This window comes from Elephantulus edwardii, unplaced genomic scaffold (genome assembly GCF_000299155.1).
Source record: "Elephantulus edwardii isolate Elephantulus edwardi_28Jun2011 unplaced genomic scaffold, EleEdw1.0 scaffold00014, whole genome shotgun sequence".
Lineage (NCBI taxonomy): Eukaryota > Metazoa > Chordata > Mammalia > Macroscelidea > Macroscelididae > Elephantulus > Elephantulus edwardii.
The window spans coordinates 11,550,187-11,571,706 of NW_006399764.1; the positions used below are offsets into that span (position 1 = coordinate 11,550,187).

At 41.2% G+C, this 21,520-nt stretch overlaps 1 protein-coding gene across 2 annotated transcripts in view; it reads left to right on the forward strand.

Annotated features, from left to right (window-relative positions):
- The first annotated feature begins 2,275 nt into the window (after window positions 1-2,275).
- MLLT3 (myeloid/lymphoid or mixed-lineage leukemia (trithorax homolog, Drosophila); translocated to, 3) overlaps window positions 2,276-21,520 on the forward strand; it is a 344,501-nt gene continuing 325,256 nt past the window's right edge. Inside the window, exons 1-2 of one of the 2 annotated variants that reach the window (XM_006881274.1) lie at window positions 2,276-2,535; window positions 3,923-4,103. In XM_006881274.1, the coding sequence (XP_006881336.1) occupies window positions 2,524-2,535; window positions 3,923-4,103 (193 nt within the window). In that variant the 5' untranslated portion in view covers window positions 2,276-2,523. Of the gene's footprint in view, window positions 2,536-2,904; window positions 3,002-3,922; window positions 4,104-21,520 lie in introns of those variants that run through there. The other variant, XM_006881275.1, reaches the window with a different exon arrangement.

The window sequence follows — 21,520 nt, forward strand, 5'->3', positions numbered from 1 at the left end:
GTTCTGGAAGGGATATGAGCGCCATCTACTGTCTGAAGCTGTCCTTCCAGGGTCTGGACACTGGGGACCACCTTGCGCTAGATTTTTAAAGCTTTGAGAAATTACAAGATTTGGGTAAGTATCCTCTCTGAATCCAAGACTTACTTGGGGCTGCTAGAAGAAATCAGCATTTACAAGCACATAATTTAAAAAAGACGAGTTCTATTCCTCAGCACCGTTTCAGAGGGAATCCCCAAATAGCCCCCTTGGAATTTGGAGAGATTTAGACAAAACACTGAAATCAACTCAATTGAGAAATCCGACGGTGGTTCGCACCGGTAACCTGAGTTACACTTAGTGTTACAGTTTCGGAGGAAATATCTTTTACGAATCATGATACAACCAGAAAACCTTCTATCTCTAACCTTCCCCCTCCAGAGGACTTCTCTACAATTTGACTATTTTGTCAAAAGTTAATGAGGTAGGTCTCCCTTCATGTAGATACTGCACCAACAGCTGGTTCATCTGAATGAACACATAACGTTAAGATTCTCACACACACAGAGACACCTACAAAATGTTAGGCAGCTGTGGATATGGGTTTGAAGTGAGAAATCTTAGTCTTTGGGCTTGGCAGACAATTATTTCCCCTCTCAACTGTTGTGTCCATTATATTTTTATACTTAAAGAATAGAAGATTTGGAATTAATTTTCAGACAGGAATCTTCTTGGTGGTTCTTGGGAGTGAGAAGTAGGGGAAGTTAAGTATCCGACTGCCTGAGGTGGGCATTTGCTGGATTGGAAATGAAAGTTGATCCCCAGTGGTCCATTTTGATATCTACTATCTTTTGTAAGCCGCTGGGAAAAAGAAAAATCAATAGCCAGGACCCTGGGGCATCTCAGACCACGCCTGGGCTATTCCTCTCCCCCAAATCGATGGGCTAAGGTACTTCTCTTTCTTGGTATTACGAAGGAAAAAAAAAGAAAAGACGTAAGGAAGAAAAGTTGAGGCAGAAAGAGAAAGAAATGCAAGAAAGAAAAAGCAGAGGATGAAACTATAGGAAAGAACAGACTGGAAAGAAAAAGAGCAGGGAAAAGCGGGGATCTCAAAGGAGCGCAAGCCACACCCCTTGTCGCGTTCAAACCAATAGACTTGATCTCACCAGTTTCCTTTGTAAAGGAAAATAAATCTGTCAATTACTCCTTCCCCGCCCCACGCATGCAAACACAGCCCCAGTGGGGACGTTTGCGAGAGCAAGACGCTGGGAACACGCCTGTGACTGGTTTACACTCGGGAGCCTAACCGGATTAATACCCAGAGATGGATTACAGGGGCTGTCACCAATGCGCCTAAAGATTATAATCCAATTTTGCACATTGCAGTCAGTATTAACTTTATCTGCTATTTTAAGACTCCCAGTTGCCCCGCGCGTCCTCAGAGGACAGTCCGCGCGTTCTGATGCAACTGTCAGGAGGGGGAAACTCCCCAAGAAAACAATCCCTCACCTGGTCCCCGAGGGTCTGCACCCGGCCCTCCCAGGTGGCTCGCCTTCACCTGGCACCTGAAGCCTCCCAGCCTGGGTTTACTAGTGCATGAAGCGTTCCCTTGGAAGAAAACCTTGTTCTTTTCATTTTGCACTTTTGGTGGCGGTGACAGCAGGGATGGGGGAGTGGGGTGGAGATGGGTGGCTCGGGCGGGAATGCTTGGGGACGCGATTGGCGCGGGCTCTGACAGTCTCTGCGACTGCTATTTTGACTATCTGCTGCTGTGCAAGGGTGGCATTTCTCTCTTCGAATAAGTTTGTTTGGGTGTGAGTTCTGGTCTTCCCAGCGCAACCCCCCCCCCCCACAAAATACGTGGAAGAAAGTGTATGAGAGCCTCTTCTCCCCAAATCCAACCCAGCCCAGAGCCAGCTATCTCCAAAGACCTGATTTCACACCCTTCTGTTGCTGCTGGGGGCTCCAGCAGTGGCTACATTCCAGCAGTTTTAATCCGTTTTTTATTGTAGGACGCGCAGAGTTTACTCAGGGGCCGGGGCTGTGGGGGTCGCTCCCCAGCTGGCCGCTCTCCCCGCGTGCGCCCCCGCCTCGTCCGCCGCCCGTGCGCCCCCCACCTCGGGCAGGAACCTGTTACTTTAAGCGCCGCGCTCGGCGGCTCCGGGAGGCGGCCGCTGATTGGCTCTTTCGAGCTCCCCCTGGCTCGCTCGCTCGGCCTCCCCGCGCGCTCCGCCCCGCCCGCGCGCCCGCCCTCCGCCCCGTGAGGCTCGGAGCCCCGGTGTCAGGCGCCACGGCGCATGCTCCGGAATCTCATCTTCTGGCCCCGGAGCTGCTGCTCCTGCTGCTGCTGCTTTTGCTTTTGGGGCTGAGTTTAATAAGCGAGCGAGCGAGCGCGGGGTGGGGGAAAAAAGGCAGAGAATGTCCGCCATCTACCCTCCGCTCCCGGGCGCGCTCTCATTCATAGCAGCCTCTTCATGAATTACAGCTGAGAGGGGGCGGGGGAGGGGGGACCGCACAGCACCCCAGCAAAGCTCCCGGCCCCCAGGCATGGCTAACTCGGTAAGTACATGCAAAGATCATAATAAAAGCCCCCCCTCGCGCCCGCCCTCCCGCGCCCCGCGCCGCCGCCGCAGCCCAGACAGCGCCAGCGCTCCGCGGTTCCAATTAGAGAAAGGTTGGTACGGCTTGCAGGGAGCTGCCGCCTCTCCCCGCCCTCGCCCCCTCGCGGCGCGCACACACTCGCACACACACTCGCTCGCGCACACACACTCGCACACTCGCGCCGCCACCCCGCGCGCCCCCCGCCCTCCGCGCCTCTCCGTGCGATCGCAAGAAGCGCACTCACACACTCGCTCTCGCTCACACGCGCGCACTCGCACACACACTCGCCCTCGGTGGAAGGAGGCGGATAATAACTCAGCCATATTTCAGCCGCCGCCGCCGCCGGGAGCCGCGGGCGCAGTCCGGGGACGCGGCGAGCAGCCTCCGCGGCCGCACCTCCGCGAGGCGCCGCGGCCGGACCATGGTGCGTTGTCCGCGGCGCGCGTGCGAGCGGGAGTGTGCGGGCTGACAGCGGCGGGGAGCTCGCAACTTTGCCCCCCGCGCCGGGCGCTGCGCAGCCCTGCCTCGGCCCCGTCCGCCCGCCGCCTGCCTGCCTGGCGGCATTGGATTTTTGGGGGAAAGTGGGAGGTACTTTGGGGCCACTTTGGCTCTTGGAAGTGTGCGGCGGGGGCGCGGGGCTGTCCGTTGGCGGGGGGCTGCTGGCCGTGGGGTGCGGGGGGGCCCTCTAAGTTATGGATGGCTCGGCGTGTTTGCCCGCGGGCGCGCGTGTGTGTGTGTGTGTGTGTGTGTGTGTGTGTGTGTGACGACGTCCCATTTTTGTAGTGCGCGGCCCTGGGGCAGGAGCCCGGGAGTTTGTGCCCATCGGCACGGGCTGCCTGTAGTTTCCATTCCGCCTGGCACCGCGCTCCACACACACACACACACACACACGTACACAAAGACTTCCCGGCGTGTGCCTGTCGCCGCGGTACTTTCCGGGAGGGGGCTCGCCAGCACCCCCCCCCCCCGGTCCCCACGCCGGGAAACCGCCCCGGCATTGCTTCCTAATTGTCTTCTAATTTGTTTCCGATGCATTTGTTGTCGTGGTCGAGTGTGCTCTCCCTCCCCCGCCCCAGACCCCCTTCGCGGCCCGGTAACACGGGGGGTGACATTCCGTTACAACCGGCTGGGGTGGCCGCGGGGTCCAGGGCGGGGCGGCCCTCGGGGGTGCGAGGTGTGCGCGCCCACGCGCGTGGAACGTGGATACACTGGGCACCACCGTTTCCTTTTATGTGCGTTTCAAGGAGGAGAGAAAAAAAAAACAAACCCATGTCAGGCGCAATGTTGATCGCTGCTCCGGCGCCTTCCTGTTGTTCACGGCTGTCTCTCCTCCCCCTGCCCGCAGTGTGCCGTGCAGGTGAAGCTGGAGCTGGGGCACCGCGCCCTGGTGCGCAAGAAACCCACCGTGGAGGGATTCACCCACGACTGGATGGTGTTCGTGCGCGGCCCGGAGCACAGCAACATACAGCACTTTGTGGAGAAAGTCGTCTTCCACTTGCACGAAAGCTTTCCTAGGCCAAAAAGAGGTAGGGCTGGAATACAAAAGGGGCCTGATAAATAATGTCCCGGCTCGCGCTGGAGACAATTGCCTGGCCCCGCGTGCCCCCCGGGTCGCCCCTTGCGCCGCGCCGGCCTGCAGAGCCTGGGACCGGAGTGCGCGGCGCGGGTCTGGGCTCCTGCCCCGGAGCGCGCGCCTTTGGCCCGGTGAAAGTCACCGCAGAGAAAGGACCTTCAGGTGTTGAGTGTTTATTCATCCCCAGCCCAACCTCGCAGCTCCTCTGGGGTTAGCTGCGGGATCTGTGGGGAAGGTGCAATTAGTTGTTGGGGTTGGAGGTGTGGGGATTGGGGCTGGAGGCAGTAAGCAGCTTGTGCCCTTTTTCTATCCTAGAGGATATAAGAGTTACCTGTGTTGTTAACAAGGAATGCACTGGATGTAGTTATTGTTCCATCTCCTGAAGTCTGTTCTTTGCAGGGTCTTCTCTGTCCTCCTGCCTGTGTCACGGGAGCCAGTTGCCAGTTGCCATAGACTTTTGCTGTTAGACACCCCACCCCGACCCCAGTCTCTTCGTTGTTATGATTTAAAATTGGGAGGCTTACTGGCCTCTGGTCCTCAATGATACTTGATCGCATGCTGGATTCAGTGTGGGATTCCCAAGAGTCTGCCCAGTGTCATCTGCAGGCAAGAGGGTCCCTGGCAGGGTCGAAGCTAAGGTTCAGAGGTGCTGGGTGCCTTCTGCTTAGTCTTTTCCCACCTTGATTCTTGGGTCTGGTGTCCAATTTACATAGTCTTGTTCAGTCTCTGTGAGCCTTGAAGGGCAAGACCGTTTTGAGGGTTGGGAGGTGGGAGAAAGCAATGGATTGTCATTTGCAAAGGTATATTGAAGGTTTCAGACACCAGACATCCATTTCCCTCTATAATATCTGGGAAGCCACTGAGGGTCTTTTAGTTGGATTGGTGGAGGCAACAGTACAAATACAGTAAGGTGCTTTGTGAGCAGGTTTGTTTATCTAAGTGGACACAATGGTTAGTAATCTTCCATTTGATCTGTAATCTTTATTGGCATCTAGAACTCCTGCAGTTTCTTAGAGCAACATGATAATAAATCTGTTCTGCTTAGAGCTATGTGGAAATTATTGAACCTTCTAGAGCTGAATAAAGGAGAAATGATGTGTATGTATGAGAGGTGGCCAGGGATTTGTGCTAATGCTTATTTTTGTTTCCAGAGCTGGAGGAGTGGGAAGCACGAGTGTCTTTTTTTGCTTATTGTGGTTTGGTTTAGCACCCCCTCTTAAAAACTTGAACAGTTGAATTTGATGGGCTTTGTTGAGTGATTAATAAATGAGATTTATAAATGAGTGATCAATACATTAATCTATGAGAAGGTGGATTCTAGTAGGCATATGCATTACCTATAGGAGAGAAATGGGTATTTGTTAGCATTTTATGCAAACACATATGTATTTATATTTATATAAACATTCTACTTCATATTTTCTTAAAGCTGTGATAAAAATGAGCATGGTCAAGTTTCTGTCAATGTACAGGGTTGGAAATGATTCATCTCGAAATCTTTTTCCATGTGTTTGTAGAGCCACGGCAGAGGAGTTTAAACAAAAGAAACCACCTTTGAGATCCTTGGTATCCACAGTTACTACTGCTTGCCTGCTAGTCGTTTCGAGGTGAAATACAATTAATGGAAAAAGCAGTATTTATTGTGTTAGGAAAACCAACTCCTTTGGCAGAGAATGTTACTCTTTCAAGCAACTTTGCTTAGGCCCCTTTGCAGTCAAAATTGGTCTTATGACTGATGATGATCAAAAAGATAAGCAGTCCCTTGCATGTTTCTCAGCTGTCTCTGCTTTGATAGGTGTGTGTGGTGAGGTGCCCCTGCATTTCCCATAGTTAATGATTTTTCTGACCAGCCCCAGGGAGCCGGAGGGCGCTGCCCAGACAGTCCACACCTGGGAGTTGTTGCTAGGTGTGTAAGCCACTTGATAACAGTGATTTCTTCTCAGACATGTCTTGTGAGAGGCGTCTGCTTGCTGGTGGAACTCTTAGTTTTTATTCTCAACTGTGGAGTTTTTATGCAGCCTGTAAAGCCATTGTTTTAAAATGTTTATTTTTGGCTTTTTATTTGTATGTGTGCTTTCCATGATTTGACAAGTCCTGGGAAAAATGCCAGCTTGCTTAGCCCGGGAGAGACCTTGTCATACTGTAATTACACGTGAGTCAGATTGCAGGAGAGTGTTTCTCTCTGTTCGTTGGGAATAGGTGGTTGTAAGTTCAAGAAACACCAAACATAACCTCTTAATCTTGTAACTTACTTTTCAGTTTTATACAGTCTTTAGAAAGGATAAGAATAAGAATAGCAGATATGTCTAATTCTGTTTCTGTACCTTTTAAGGCACTGTATTTGCTATATTGTTGACCCACTCAAGATAGGGTAAAAAAACTGAAGAATCTGAAAGACATGCACATGTTTTGATGTAAACTAAGTAATAATGAATCTTAAGAGAAATCATACCATTACTCTTTGTCATTGAGTCTATTGTGGCTTATCGTGACCCAATAAAGTTTTCTAAAGCTGTGCACCTTTCTTTCATGGAGGACCTGATGGGTTTGAACCACCAACCTTTTAGTCAGCAGCTGACTACTTAACCACTGCACTGTTAGGGCAGTATGTCTATCAGCTTGTAAACAGAGGAACTAAGAATTGAGACAAGAATTGCTTACCTGGAAGGATGGATGAGTCTGCCATTTCATAATTCATTGGTTTAAAAAAGTGAATTGATTTTTCAGGTTGATTTCTGTTGCTTCACAGTGCTTTTTATGAGAATTTGTAGAGGAAGAAATGATACTATTTTCAACTTGTTCACTAATGAGAGTTACATATCCCATTTCAGAACTGAGTAAATTGGATTTGAATTAATGAGGTTTTTCTCTGCTACTCAGATGTATGGGAGAAAATCTTTGAAAAACTATATGATAGTCCTAGGAAAAAGACCTTGATGAAATAGTGACTTTCCATTATTACAGAATAAGCAGGTCTGAGTCGGATGAATTATTAAAACTATCTCCTAAACTATCTAAATGGTCAAGAAAGTCCATATCTTATTTATTAGTACCAGAGATGTGTAATAGTTTGATATGACTGAAGGGAATGGTGACAGGTAAAACGATTCTTTTAAAAATATTAATATTTTCATTTTCCGTTTGTGGGTTTGAGTGACCTTTCTTTCCAGTTACGTCTATGCTTAACTCTTGCAATCTGTTCTGTTGACATTTATGATAGAAAATCTGTTGCTTAATGCTCTGTGTTAGCTAGTTTGGCCACTGGTATGATTTGATAGCTTTTTATGTGAAGCCTTAATCCTTTAAGTGGTTAGATAAAGCCTAATAAATCAACACTTATAACTTTATTCTGATTCAAATATTTGAACCCAGCCTTAACTGAGTAGTTCTTATTTGTGTTTGGTGGGTCCGTGCACCTGGCATATTTTCTGTTGTGAGGTCCTTTAAAAAGCATGAAGGGAAGATGAGGATGGATGATTGTACCCCCATATTTAGTGAGTGCTGTAGAAGTTCTGTACTGCTGCTCTGTATGGTGTCGAGCGACCAGTGAGGGCTATTTTACTCCTTGGCATTTTGAAGAAACACACCCCAGTTTCCCCTGGCACTTAATAGCTAAACTAGTGGAGGGAGTTGCATGTGGCAGTGTGGGAATGTAAACTGTTTTTTGTGGAGCACATTTGGCAAAATTCATTACCATTTTTAATATTTATACACTTTGACCCAGATACTTCACTTGTAGACATTTTCCCACAGATACGGCTTCACATGTACTTAAAGATACAGCTTCTTTCTTGGGATTGCTTTTGTGGTAGTCAAATTTTGGAAGCATACCATTGGAGACTATAACTGGTTAATTTTAGTGTTGGTAACCTGTTTAAAAAAAAGAGGCAACTGTATTTAGAGTTTTGTAGATTTAAGAGACACTATGAAATGAACACAAATTGCTAAATTAATGTAATTCCATTTAAAACATGTTCATACTGTTAAAATTGTATATTTGTGTTTTTGTAGAAATTCTGAGATGGTGAACACTAAGAATTGTTCTTTTGTGGGTGCATGAGTTGTTAATGGTAATTTCTGTAGTGTTTGGTTTTTAAAATTATTCAGAACCGTACAATGAGCATGTGTTTTTAAGATGGAAAGACAGAGTAAAGACCAATACAGAATTTAACAAAGGGTTACTATGTTACTCTCTGAACTTGGTCTTAACCATTTTGGATAGATGCTATTACACTGTTGATTAAGGATGAGGAAGAGCTTGGTTTAGGGATTACAGATTTCACTTGGTTTCCTTGATTTCACTTAGGTTACTCCTGTGTTTATTTTCTTTTGTTAAAAGAATGATAATAGAAAGCTTCTGTTACTTTACAAATTGAGGATTAACTACAAATTAGTCATCTCAAAGCTATTTGTTATAAGATCGCTTTAACACCATTAACAATTGACTATCCCTGAAAGTTCTGTGTAAGTTATAACTATCTGTACTTACTGTTTTAGAAAGTAAAATAAGACACTTTAGTATGTACTTTATTAGGAATTAAAATAAGACACTCTAAACAAATTATTACTTTGTTTAAGAATCATTGGTTCATACTGACTCATAATAGTTTAATGAAAACTATTTCCTTAGGAAAAAAATGAGAATTACATTGTTTTACATTTTTGTGAATGTTTCAAATAGAAAACACCTGGGTTTTATATTTGCTTATGTTTTTTTCTGTTGTACACACCATGTAGCTTTAGGAAAACTCCGCTGTGCACTTATGAAAGAATGGGGAGGGGGAAGCAGCAAATAACTTTTTAAATTTGTTATGAAAACAGTTTTAACTTTGCCAATCCACCAGAAGGATCTGAACAACTTTACGACCCAGCCCCCTAACTTAACTGTGAGAACTTCAGTATTCAGCGTACTGTCTGACACACAAACTACGTAAGAAATGAAAATTGAATTCTTAAAAAAAACCATGATGATTGTTGCTAATAAAAACACTCTTTAAATGAAAGGCAGAAAGGTAAGCCTTCCAAGGCATTTGCATAATTAAATTACAGTATAACGATTATCTAACAACCCTTTTCAGTGAGGTGTCTACTCCAAGTTTGCAGTTCAATGGCATACATTTTAAAGTTAATATCATTGTCTATTTTTTCACATACTGTTAGTACCATTGCAGAGGTTTTTAACATCTGTTATTTAGGTAAGCCTCTGTAGCAGCGTTTCTTTGTGAGGTAGGCAGGGCCAGAGTACCAGTTGGTTTGATAATTTCACCTTATAGATAATTTGTTGTTTCACTTGCCTTTGAGATTTCCATCAAGTAGGTCATCTGTGGCCCAACCTTGCCCCATCCCCTGCTTTTTACACAATTACTACAGATGATTCCCAGTGCTTAACACAACTTTTATACTGTTCTGTGAAGCAGAGCTTTTCTTGTTTTTAACCTCTAATTTCATCTCAGGTTTGAGTGTCTAATAGAACTTGGAAACTACTAAGCAGCTAATTCTTGGAGGAAGGGGCAAGAGTAGGTTTAAGTTGTACCAGTTACATGTTTAAACAAGAACTTTGTGTGTTACTGAACTTTTATAGGACTTTAATCGTTACTGACAAGATTTTAGATTGTTTTTGATCCCAAAACACAATACTTCACATGTGTCCTAAAGGAAATAAATACTAAGAGCATTTTATATTTTCCTCATTTTTTTCAAGTTTGATATATTTGCCCTTCAAAGAATCAGTTACCCCACAGAAAGGGAAATTCTCTAAACTCAGTTACACAAATTAATATCCTTTTAAAACATTTTATTTTACACATTTATATACGCTTGTGGTCAGGCTTTTGTATATTTCTTTTTCATTCTACATATATTAACACTTGTTCTCTTTTGTGTTTTTTGTTCTCTTATTCTTGCTTGCAATGCTATGTGTATTCATTAAACTTTTTATGAAGAATAAGGTTTTTTCTAATAATTCTAAAACTAGGGAAAAAGCCTTTCCTAAAAATATTGGTTCTAGATATTACGGAAACTGACAAACTCAGTTGGTCAGTTGTGTAGTGTAGCCTTTCTGAAGATCAGATATTCCATTTTTAAATGCAATAGAAAATAATTGTTTCTCTCTGATTTTTACATATGTGTTTATTGCAGAAAAATCAAGTCATACAGCAATATAAATAGATACATTATCTAAAATAATCTTTATAGATCATGTTTTGGTTGACATCTTTATATGCAGATAAATATTAGCTATAAACTAATGTTAGTTCATTTAACAAGTGAGGTTTTTAAAAAAACTCTTTCCAATGCCCAGCACACCTTTATTTAGAAGCCGGAGAGAAAAATTAGACCTTCCTTCCTGCATGAGATATCTTTGTAAGTTGCTGAATTTCATGGCTTTATGTTGAATATAGATTTATTATACCACACTTGGGCATTTAGGCTATTCCTGGTTTTAATTTCTGAGGACTAAGACTGGGAATAAGATCCTTGACATTAATTTTTTATGGCTTTTCCAATAATTTCCTTATGTTACATTTCCAGAAAGGAGATAATTGAGCCAAAAGATATATAGGTCTTAAATTTTGATACCTATTACAAAACTATCTTCCAAAAAGTAATGTCCCACTTTGTAGTTTTCCAGGGGTTAAGAGCCTGCCTGTTTCCCCACAAAGTTGCTAGTTCTAGAAGTGAATAGGTTTGTTAAAAAGATGATTGTTAATCTATTAGAAGAAAAGATAACTTGTTTTCATTTGCTTAGTAATACCGTAGATACATACACTTTTTATATATGTGTGTATTCACTTTTTCTGTGATATGCCCGTTTCATATACTTTGTAGTAATTTATGACTATTTAAAAAAATTCTCAAGGGAAAAAAGGACAGGAAAATACAAAGAAAGATATATAACAAGCATTCAAGTCCCCACTTGCGAGAGTGAACAAATGTTGACATTTGATCACACATTTCTGTTATTTTAGGGATTTATGTACTGACATTGTAGCTAGTGTTTTTTTAAAATACTTCCCTTTCTTTCATATCTCCAACCTTTCTTCCATGCTATTTGTATGTAGTTACACATTTAAATTGTTGCAAATGGTAGTATACTACATCTGATTCAGTATGAAGAATATTGTCCTTGGTGAATAAGGTTTTTCCATTAAGATATAATTAAAACCATAAAATCCACCCTTTTGTTGTGTATAATTTAGGGTTTTTAGGATATGTACAAAGTTGTGCAATCACATCATTATTTAAGTGTGAATTATTTTTGTGGATGAATGGTTTTACATCTTTTTCTTCCCCCATTCAATATACTTTCAAACTTACCCCCATTTTCTTCATAGAGAACATTTGTTTTCCTTCAGTTCCATCTTACCAACTCTGGTGGCCAGATGGTAAGAAGCTGCCCTGCAGTCGGTCCTAAAGGCATATAGTTCGAATCTACCTGATGCTCTGTGGGAGAAGGATTTACTGCCTTTGAAAACTTGATGGTGGGTCAGCTATGAGTCTCTTCTGAACCCGAGGGCACACAATAACCATAACAACAACATGGCTCTGGTGGTGTAGTTTTGGAGGGAACTACACTACCACCCACTCTCTGTGCGTCTCTGGTAGTTCTAACCCACCAGTGAATTTGAGGGGAAAAGATGAGTACTCTCCTATGTTTTTGTTGCTATTGTTAGCTTCTGTCAAGCTTAGTAGGACTCAGAGTGACCCTATGAACAACCAGTCTGAACACTGACTGACCTATCCTGTGCCAGCATCAAAATCTCTGACCCATTTTTTTTTTTTTACCAATGTAAACAGTTTTTTATTGGGCAACATTTGGGTATGTCCTTCACATCCCCAGGGAATGTCCATGTTAATCTTCCTGGGGTGCTTTTTTGATTTTTTTCTTTTTCTTAGTGCTCTTGTCGACGGCCTCCTCAGGTCCACTGCTGACGGGCTCCTCCTTAGAAAGTGTCTTCTTTTTCTTTGGGACGCTGTTTGCAACCTCTTCAGGGTCTTCTGGTTCCTCTCTGGAGGAAGATTTCTTCCTCTTTGGGACTTTTGCATTTACAGTTGGATCAACAGGCTCTTCAAAGTCACTGTTGACCAGTTCCTTGGACAGAGATTTCTTTTTCTTGGGTTTAGGGAGAGCAGAGCTGGACTGATCTTCCATTCCGTTCTCCTGTAGAGCCTCCTGTGGAGCCTCCTGGGGCTTTTTCTTTTTCTTCTTTTTGGGTTTTTCTTTGGTTTCCTCACATTCACATTTAAGTCCGTTGCCACAGTCACATTGTCAACCCATCTGGTTGAGGGTCTTCGTCTCGGTCCCTCTTCCCGCTCCTCCACGTCTCTGTGCTTTTACAACCTTGGAAACTCAGTGGAATTTCCACAGTGTGTCGGGTCTGACTTGACGGCAGTGTGAGAAATACTCGTATTAGAGAATATAGAACTCAGTTTTGTCCAGTGAACGTCCTTGCACCTGTTACTCTGTATGAATGAACAAGAGTTTGGATATAGAACTAGAATTTGAGTTGTTCGGTGGGCATTCCCATTTGCATTAGACTTGACAAACTTCTCTCTATTGCAGTAGTGAGAATCTATACTTGAGTTATCATCCAATGAATGTTATCTTTCTGCATCCTTAATAACAATGGATATGTGAAAATTTCCTGTTTTTCTTAAGTTGGAAACACAGTGTCTTTGTTCTGTCTGGTTCCTGTTGAGGCTGAACATTTTATGTATTTGTTATTGACCATTCAGGTTGCCTCTTTGGTGCCTTTTCCTTATATCTTGTGTATGTTATTAATCTATCAGATTGTAATCCTTGATTATGTGTCTTGAAACATCTTGGCCTTTGTTTATTTTTTTGTTTTGTTTTTTCTTGTACCCAAGTTAAGCTGTTTCTTGCCATGCCTACGTTTTTAATGTTGTCAAATTGATCTACTTTTTTTGTTCTCTGGTTTTGGAGGGCTGTTTGAGAGGATAATTTGTGGATATGGCAATGTGCTTAAGCAACAGATTAAATATTTGCAGGAGAAGTCTCTGGGAGCCATAAATAACACACAGGTGATCCTGCCTTCAAGGTGCATGTGTCTTTTTAGGGCTGGGAGAGACCCTTGAGGTTGTTCATCTTTGTTTACACTTTCACTTAACTTAATCAGGAGTCTAGAAATGTGAAATGATCCTACATGTAGACACAGTGACTCAGAAGTGTGCCCGGGCAAAGATGACTTTAATAATAAATGGTGTTAAATGTTTACTTTTATAGCTCTGAGTAATTATTCACTTCTACTAGCAGACAAATGCTCAGCAAGAATTGATTTTGTAGACATAACCGAGGTTTTAATTAAATGAGAGTAACCAAGGTAGATGCACCTTAAAAGGGAAAAAGTTCTGTAGGTGAAATTACATTCATTTTGTGGTCAGGCAAGACATTGCTGAATGATGGCCCCTAGTATTTGGGGCCCATCCTGTTCCATTGGCAGGACCACAATTCTGGGAAGAAACAGAATATTGTTGAAAGAAACAGTCTTGTGACCTAATCCTTGTCATTTGAACATGATAAGTGCACAGTGACTGAGACCTGAAGAAGGCGAGTTATCAGTGAATGTCTAAAAAAAAAAAAGTAAAACTAGTCTGTGGGTGTGATTTAGTTGGTATGCAGCAGTTAACAATTAACTTTTTGGATGAAATCAATGTACCATCACTTTTTATTAAAGTAAATGAGGCTTATCTTTAGCTTCATTCTGGTTTGGAGTTCCATTTATTTAAAATAATATTGGTAAGTGATCATTAGGATGATCTACAGGATTTACTTAGAGTTATTACCTGTGCCAGAAGATTGATATATTCAGAGTCGAATGGCTTTTTAAAATATATAATTTAGAACATTTAGCCCAAACTGGAATTTCTAGTTGCTTCAAGCAGAAATCAGTTCTTTTAGGCCTGATGCGACATGTTTGTCAAAAAAGGGAAGGTACCCATTAAGAGTTTCTTTATAAGTGCTTAGCATGAAAGTATTAGAGATCAGGGAGATTTCTTTCTCTCAATTTCTTGTTATAAGTTTGGTTTGTGAGCAGTGGCATCCAGAGGTTGGTATCGCCCACGTGGTAACTCAAGGTGCCATGCCCTTCCCCCGTGAGCCCTCTCCATACCAGACCAAACATAATCCGCAGTAATGCTGATGATTACTTTTAATCCTAGAGGAGTCTATCATGAATACAGGTTTAAATGTAATATTTATTAGATTAGGTGCATACTAGCAACAAAGAAGGGAGCTCTGGTGGCATAGTGCATACAGAGTGGTGGTGGTGGTGGTGACCCGGAGGCGGTGCCTCTGGTGGCTTGAACCCACTCGCAGCTTTGCAGGAGGAAGGGGGCAGTCTCCTCCTGTGCATTTTATAGCCTCTGACAACCTGCTAGAGGGTCAGCTAGGAGGCTTGATGGCAATCAGAGTTGAGAGAGAACAACCAAGTTGCTTCTAAAACCTGTCTGTGGTGAATAAATAGCATTATTACTAAGTAGGAACCCTTTTCAATTTATCTCTCCCCTGCCCCCCACTAATTAAAGAAACCTTGGTGGCAAAGTGTGTTATGTGTTGGCACCTCACCAAAAAGTCAGTGGTTTGAATCCACCAGCCACTTTGTGGGCTGAAGATGAGAAATCCTTCAGCAGAGAAGGGTCTCTGTGAGTTGCTTCCAATCCCAAAGCATTGGGATTTGGTTTTTCTTTAATTACTACTTAATTTTTTTAAAAAGTTATTAATATAGGTTAATAAATAATTACCATGATAGTGTAATTAAGGCACCAGACATTTAAAAAAAATAATCAGAGACTTTAAAAACATTGGCAGGAAAGAAAATGACAATGCATGTTGATAGCACATGCACAAAAGCCATGTGATGTGATGCCTCGTGGTCACTGGGTCATAATGGCAGCACGTAGCCCTGCCTTCCAGATGATTCCTCCTCATGGCTGACCCTGCACCGCATTGCTGGGCTTGTAGACCTTTGTGAGAGGAGACTGTTTATCTTTCTCCTACAGAGTGCCTGGTGGATATGAACCTCCCACCTCTCTGTTAGCAGTCCAGCATATAACTTGCACTGTGCTACCAAGGCTTCTTGGAGGACATTGTTGTTGTGCGCCATCGAGTCAGAGCTGACCCTCCACCAGGTCTTCAGATGCAGTAAATCACGTGGGAGCAGATTGCTTCTGCTTCTCTCACAGTGGAGTATGTTGGAAGGTTTACGTCAGTTAGCATAGAGTTTTGGCCTTGTGCGTGTACGGTGGGCATACAAAAAATTATTTTTCCCTGCTGTAACTAACAGTGATATTTTAAGAAATAAAGAATAAATTTCTGCTGGGATGTTGCACACAAATTTGTAGTCATTTTGATGTCACTCCCTCCGGCAGTGTCAGCTGGTTCAATCTGTACTCTTCACCCTTCATACTCCGTTGATGCCACTCTCTGCATGATACCTGTTGCTTTTTGTAGAAATGTTATACAACATTCCCCCCCGCCTTCCATCTAAGCTTGCTATTGGGTGGGTGGACAACTACTGTTAGTGTATTCCTGTGAGGTTGTCTATTTTGATAGCCATTTAATAGATTTGGATATTCAAAACAAGGTTTATTGTAGGCATTGTATTATCCATACTAAAACCCCAAAATCCTTTTGGTGTAAGCTCCTGGATAATCAAAGCTTTCTTTCAGTTGAAGAAACAGTCTTCTATTTTATAAAGTACTTTCTTCCTGTTTCTGTATTATAAACAACTGTTTAAAGGTGAATCTTAGTGAAAAACAGAGCATTTGAGCTGCTAGGATTTGGTTGCTTTTCCTCAGATAAGCTGTTCTAAAGTGGTGATGTAGCTGTGGATTGTCCTATCAGCTGGCCGCTTGTGGCTTTTCCTGTGGTTGCACATAAATGCATCAGGAAGACACTTTGGTTTTCAAGAGTTTGGAGCACCTCTCATATATTTCCATCGGTCTAGCACTCCTCCCTCCTTAACTATAAGTCTGTTGTTCCTCTGATACCTTAGAATCACACATCAGATGAGATGGGACTTGTTAACAATGTAGTGTTCTAGACTTTGAACATCGTTGACAATCAGATCATGATAGATAATTGCAAATCAGGCACAGGGTTTTAAATTCAAAAGCTTTGGCTTTTACTCTACTAAGTGGGATTATTTCTCAGTGTTCTGACTCTCATTTCTGAACCTCTAATAATGGACTTGTGTAAGCACAACTGCCACTTGAGTTTAACAGGAAACATCATATCTGTGGAGAATCACATTTTCTGAAATGTATTTTAGATTATTTAAAAGGCAAGACGAATTTTCCCCCTTTTCTCATTTCTCTTTTATTTGTTCCTACGTCAGATATTTTTTCAAACACTAGACACCAATTTGAGAGACTTGGCTAGCTCTTTCCTATTTTTACTACCTAATCCATGAAATACAACCAGTCTTTTAGTTTTAAAAATAGGAGTCAGATATTCCAGTAACTGGTAGGAGTGGAATTTAGCAATGAGGCTGAAAAGGCCCTGGCTTAGGATGTAAAAGTGATGTGTTTGGATTGAATAAACTTTGTGGGATTTTTCAGCTCCAAAACACTCTTCCTTTATTAGAAAAAAGTGTTCTTTGTCATTGATCTTACATTCTTATAATAACAATGAAATAACTACTCCGTTATTATTAACTATATGCTATGTATCATTTCTGGAGTGGCACGGACTAGGTTGAGGTTTAGCTCTGTTGTACATAGGATTCCTATTAAGTCATAATTGACCCAAGAGCACCTAACAGCAGCAACATGTATTTTTTTTTATGCCAGATATGTGCATACTGATGTATGTACTGTTTACTTTTAGAGTTGATAGTTTGAGAGTAATTTTTTTTGAATTAACATATTACCGTGCTCATGAATATGTAGGAATTTTACCTCTCTCATCACCAAATAGGTTAAGGAATTCTACTACCAACCAAAAGGCAGGCAGTTCAAATCCACCAGCTCTGCTCCAGGGAAGAAAGATGGACAGTCTCCTCCCATGTGATTTATAGCCTCTGAAAACCTACTGGAGGATCAATTATGAGTTGGCTCCAAATCCATGACCCACAACAACAACATGAGATGATTTACTTCTGTTATATTGTCTACTTTCCAATGCTTGCAGCCAGGCTGCAGGTATTTCACTGTCCATTCATCACATGGGAAAACCAAAGCTATTGCTGCTCAGTCAATGCCAACTCTTAGTGACACCTAAGACAGAGCAGACACACGTCACGTGGCTCTCTAGGCTGCGATCTTCGCAGACGGACTGCCGTCTTCCTCCAGCACAGTGGCTGGTGGGTTCAGAGGGACAGCCCTTCAGGTGGCAAATGAGTGCTTCACCCTGTTGCCACCAGTTGTCTTAATCATTCACTCACTGCCACTGAGTTGGAATCATCTAATAGGTGATTCAGTTTTGTTTATGAGTGATAAATTTCTGATCATATTGCTGTCATTTATACCAACATCATTTATTACTTAGAGGCTGGAGCAGTCTAAGAACTCAGGAGACCTTGTGTTCATTTTGAGACATTTCTTAAATGTGGCTGTTGTTCAAGGTCATCAGATCACTGATTTTTCCGAGAAAGTTGATTAGTTTTCTTTCTTTATGTAATGTAAGCCAGATTTTTAAATTTCATCCATTAATTTGCTTTCCTGAAGTATGAAAGTCAGCAAGAAAAAGAGTAAGGGCCTCAAGGGAATGGATTGACACAGTGCGTGGCCAGGCTGAAGCATATATCAATTGTGAGGATGGCACAGATTGGATAGTGCTTCATTCAGTTTTACATAGAGTTGCTATAAGGTGGAACTGACTCCGTGGAGCCTAAGAAAGTGTCACCGATCAGAGTAACTACGTGTGGAGTATAATATTTGGGGAATTGATGCTACATGATTGAAGAAAACAGGCTGGAAGGAAAGATGTTAAATCTTTAATCACTCAACATACTTCGAAGAGTTTGCCGCCTTAGTAGTTCACGTGCTTAATTGAACTTGTTTTGAAATGCAGATACCTTTCCACTGCTCAATTCCAAAGTCCTGTTTAATGTTTAGGTCGAAGAGAGATCATTGTCACCTTATAAGGGAATTATCAAATGCCTGATTACAGCCAAGAATTTAGTTTATACAAAGATCCACAAGCGCAAAACTTTTAAATAGAGGAGCAAATAAATGAGCAGTTTCTTATGCTTTAAAAATTATGCAAGAACTTGCAATTAATGTTAATTAACAAAGAATGTTTGTGGAAGCTCTTTTTTTGGAGAAATCATCACTAATTTTAGCCTGTTTTCCTTTAATTGGAATGGCTAGAATTGCTCTTTACCCATATTTCTAGAATCATGTGACTGTCGTCTGTAATGCTTAGTGAACTGAGAGAATAGTAAGAGAGAGGAAAACGTGATAGCAGAAAGCTCTGTCTGGGAAAAGGGATATCAGGAAATTCTTGACGGAGTTTTGAAACTTTCTTGAATTATATATGTCACTTATGTGAAAGTAAAAGTAGCTATATACATAGTTACATGGACAAGCTTACAGATAATTGTGTAGTTTTTCTGAAAAAAAATCCCTCATTTGATGCATAAACAGAAATGATTTCACGAGGAACATTTTAATATTTTCTTTGAAATTTTAGCTGCATACCATTTGAATGTCTTTAAAAATATAATTGAGACTATATATACAGATGTTTCATATGTTGGTTGTAAGTTTAAAAGCAAATAATGTAAATCATGTTCTTACCTTTCTTAGTAATTAATGAATTTTAGTGTTCCAATGTTTAAGTTGTAAAATTAATGGGATGAATCTAGTTTATAAGTATATGATTAAGATAGTCTTTGTAACAGAAAGGCAACTATGTTTAATGTTTCAGTACAGTGTACATTTTGGAGAGCTTATGAATGTTTGAAAAGTTTTGACTTTTTCCCCCTGTAGAATTTTGATAACTCTAACTTTGTTAATGAATAAGTGTATCTATCTTATGTGTGCTGTGTTATAAGAATTTCAGAGCCTACATCTGCCTTTATAACTTGACTTTAAGTGAAAGGACTCATCATGCTAGTTAACACCTGGTAATGATGTTTGGAATAAATCAAGTCTGCAATTTCATCTGCAGTTTATGGGTCCTTAGAGATAATTTGGAAGCAAAATATGAAGTTCTGAAAAATAAGACACATCCTAAACAGAACAGAAAATACATTTTATGGAAGAAAGAAGAAATGGACATTTTAGATTAGAGATTTGATGTATAATTGTAAAGCTATCAACAATCATTAAAATACTAAAACCAACTTTAATAATACTTTATAAGCTAAAAATAGAGGCTCTTAACATTAAAATTAAAATTAAAATGTAACTTCATATATTCTGTGCAGTCTATATAGATTGAGAAGACCATTCTTTGAATGTATGATTTCTGCAAAAGAAGGGGTTTAGTTGTCTTCAGAGATCTTTCTGCAATCACAGACTTCTGATTAAGTCCATGGTCTTCTGATCATCAGCTAAACATTCTAAAAACATGAAAATATGCTGTGCTTTAATGCATTAGCAAAGCTATATTTGAAAACCAACAAACAAACATGTTTCCCCCCCTCGTATCAGAGGCTGTAAAAAATTTATAATCTGTAATTAGCTGGATGAATTCTACTTTAAAATATTTGTAAAATGTTTGTAAGATAAATATTTATTTTGTGATCTTAGTGTTCCTTTATTAGCTCTGTGAAATAAATTGCCTCTGTTAGTTGTGCTTGCCAGCCGTATTTTTTGGTAGACTTAGTCCTGACAAATTTTTGTTTCGTTCTTTCAGTTGCTTTTGGTAGAATGTTAAGTGGCATTTATAATGGTCTGGAGCCCTTTCTTTAGAATTAAGATATGTGCAAGAATGAGGGAAATAGACTTTCTGGAATCTTGACTATCGCGCACAATACTTCATTTGCTATTTTAATATTACATTCACTTATGCAGAAGTCTTAACTGGAAATATATGAAATAAAGTGATAGATTTTATCTTTTTTTTTGTCTTGTTTTGCTTTTAATTCTAAGTTAATGATTAAAGCTGAAGAATTGAGAGTTTGAACCATAAGAAGACCTCACTTAAATATTGCAGATTGTTTGAGATTCTGAATTTGGATCTAAAATAAATATACCTATCTAACATTGTAATAGGGTAGACAAAACTGTGGTCGACTAAGATAGTACATAAATAGCCCTTTTCTGGCTCATGTAAAGTGGGAGCATATTTTGCAATGAAAGGGGAACTAAAGGACAAGGTGTTCTCTCCTTGTAGACTTGTAAAGACCTCAGAGTTTTCTTTATGTTATTGTAGAAAGACATTATTTTTGCTTTGGCGTGCTTAAAACTAAAGGGCAAATGATCCAAAAAGAATAATCTTGAAATTCAATAGCAAGAAAACTACTTGACATTGTGGGCTGGAGGCCAGCAAACGTGGTGCTTTCATTGAATGCGTGGGAAATGGGGCAGGCCTGGAATTTAAAGAGACAGGGTGCAGTACCCTAGAAAAGAAAAGGCCTCCTGTATGATTTGCTTACTTGGAGAAAAAAAATAGACTTAAAACTTTTCTCTAAAGGATCTTTATTGGATCAACTGTTTAAGGGATTGAAAGACACCAAGTGTATTTTTTCCTAACTCCACCTCCTATTCCAAGCCATCTTCCCTTGCCTGAGATTGGGGCCCAGTAAAATTGTTTATAACCCAGGAGAAGGAGCTTTTCAAATAAAAGTACTTTGTAGTCTGTTCAAATGGAGTATAATGTAATTCTCTCTGAAATTGAGCACTTATTACATTGTTTATGTAGTGGGAGTGGGTTGAGGAGTAGGGGACAGTGGAAGCACCCCTGCTTTAGAAATTACTCTTCTATGTCTGAGTTTTCCTCCCTCATCCACTCTTGAGTCCCCTCCCCCTCCCCACACCTCCTACAATCTCACAATAAAATAGTATTTAAAAGACTTGAATAACCAGTCCTATGTAGCAGCTTCTTGCTCAAGGCAGTAATGTTGTACTAGCTTCAATGGGTGGTCTTGAATCTCCTTGGGAGATTTTACAGGCAGTGGGCTCCAAGACCCACTAAGTATATTAGAGTGAACATAACTAGTTAAATTCTCCAGCCCTGGATAGTGTCCAGAGATAAAGTTTTCATTCTTGCGTTCTCATCATTAATTACTCACAAGCCTATTATTTATTTTCCTTTGCGGAGTTTCTGGGTTAAATCCCTAAATATGAAGCCTGCTAACTCAGTATTTGGGATTTATATTTTGAAACAAATGAGCCATTCATAAATATGGCAATTTAGGAATTTTTATTTTATGTATCTTTTAATTCATTGGCTTTATTTTT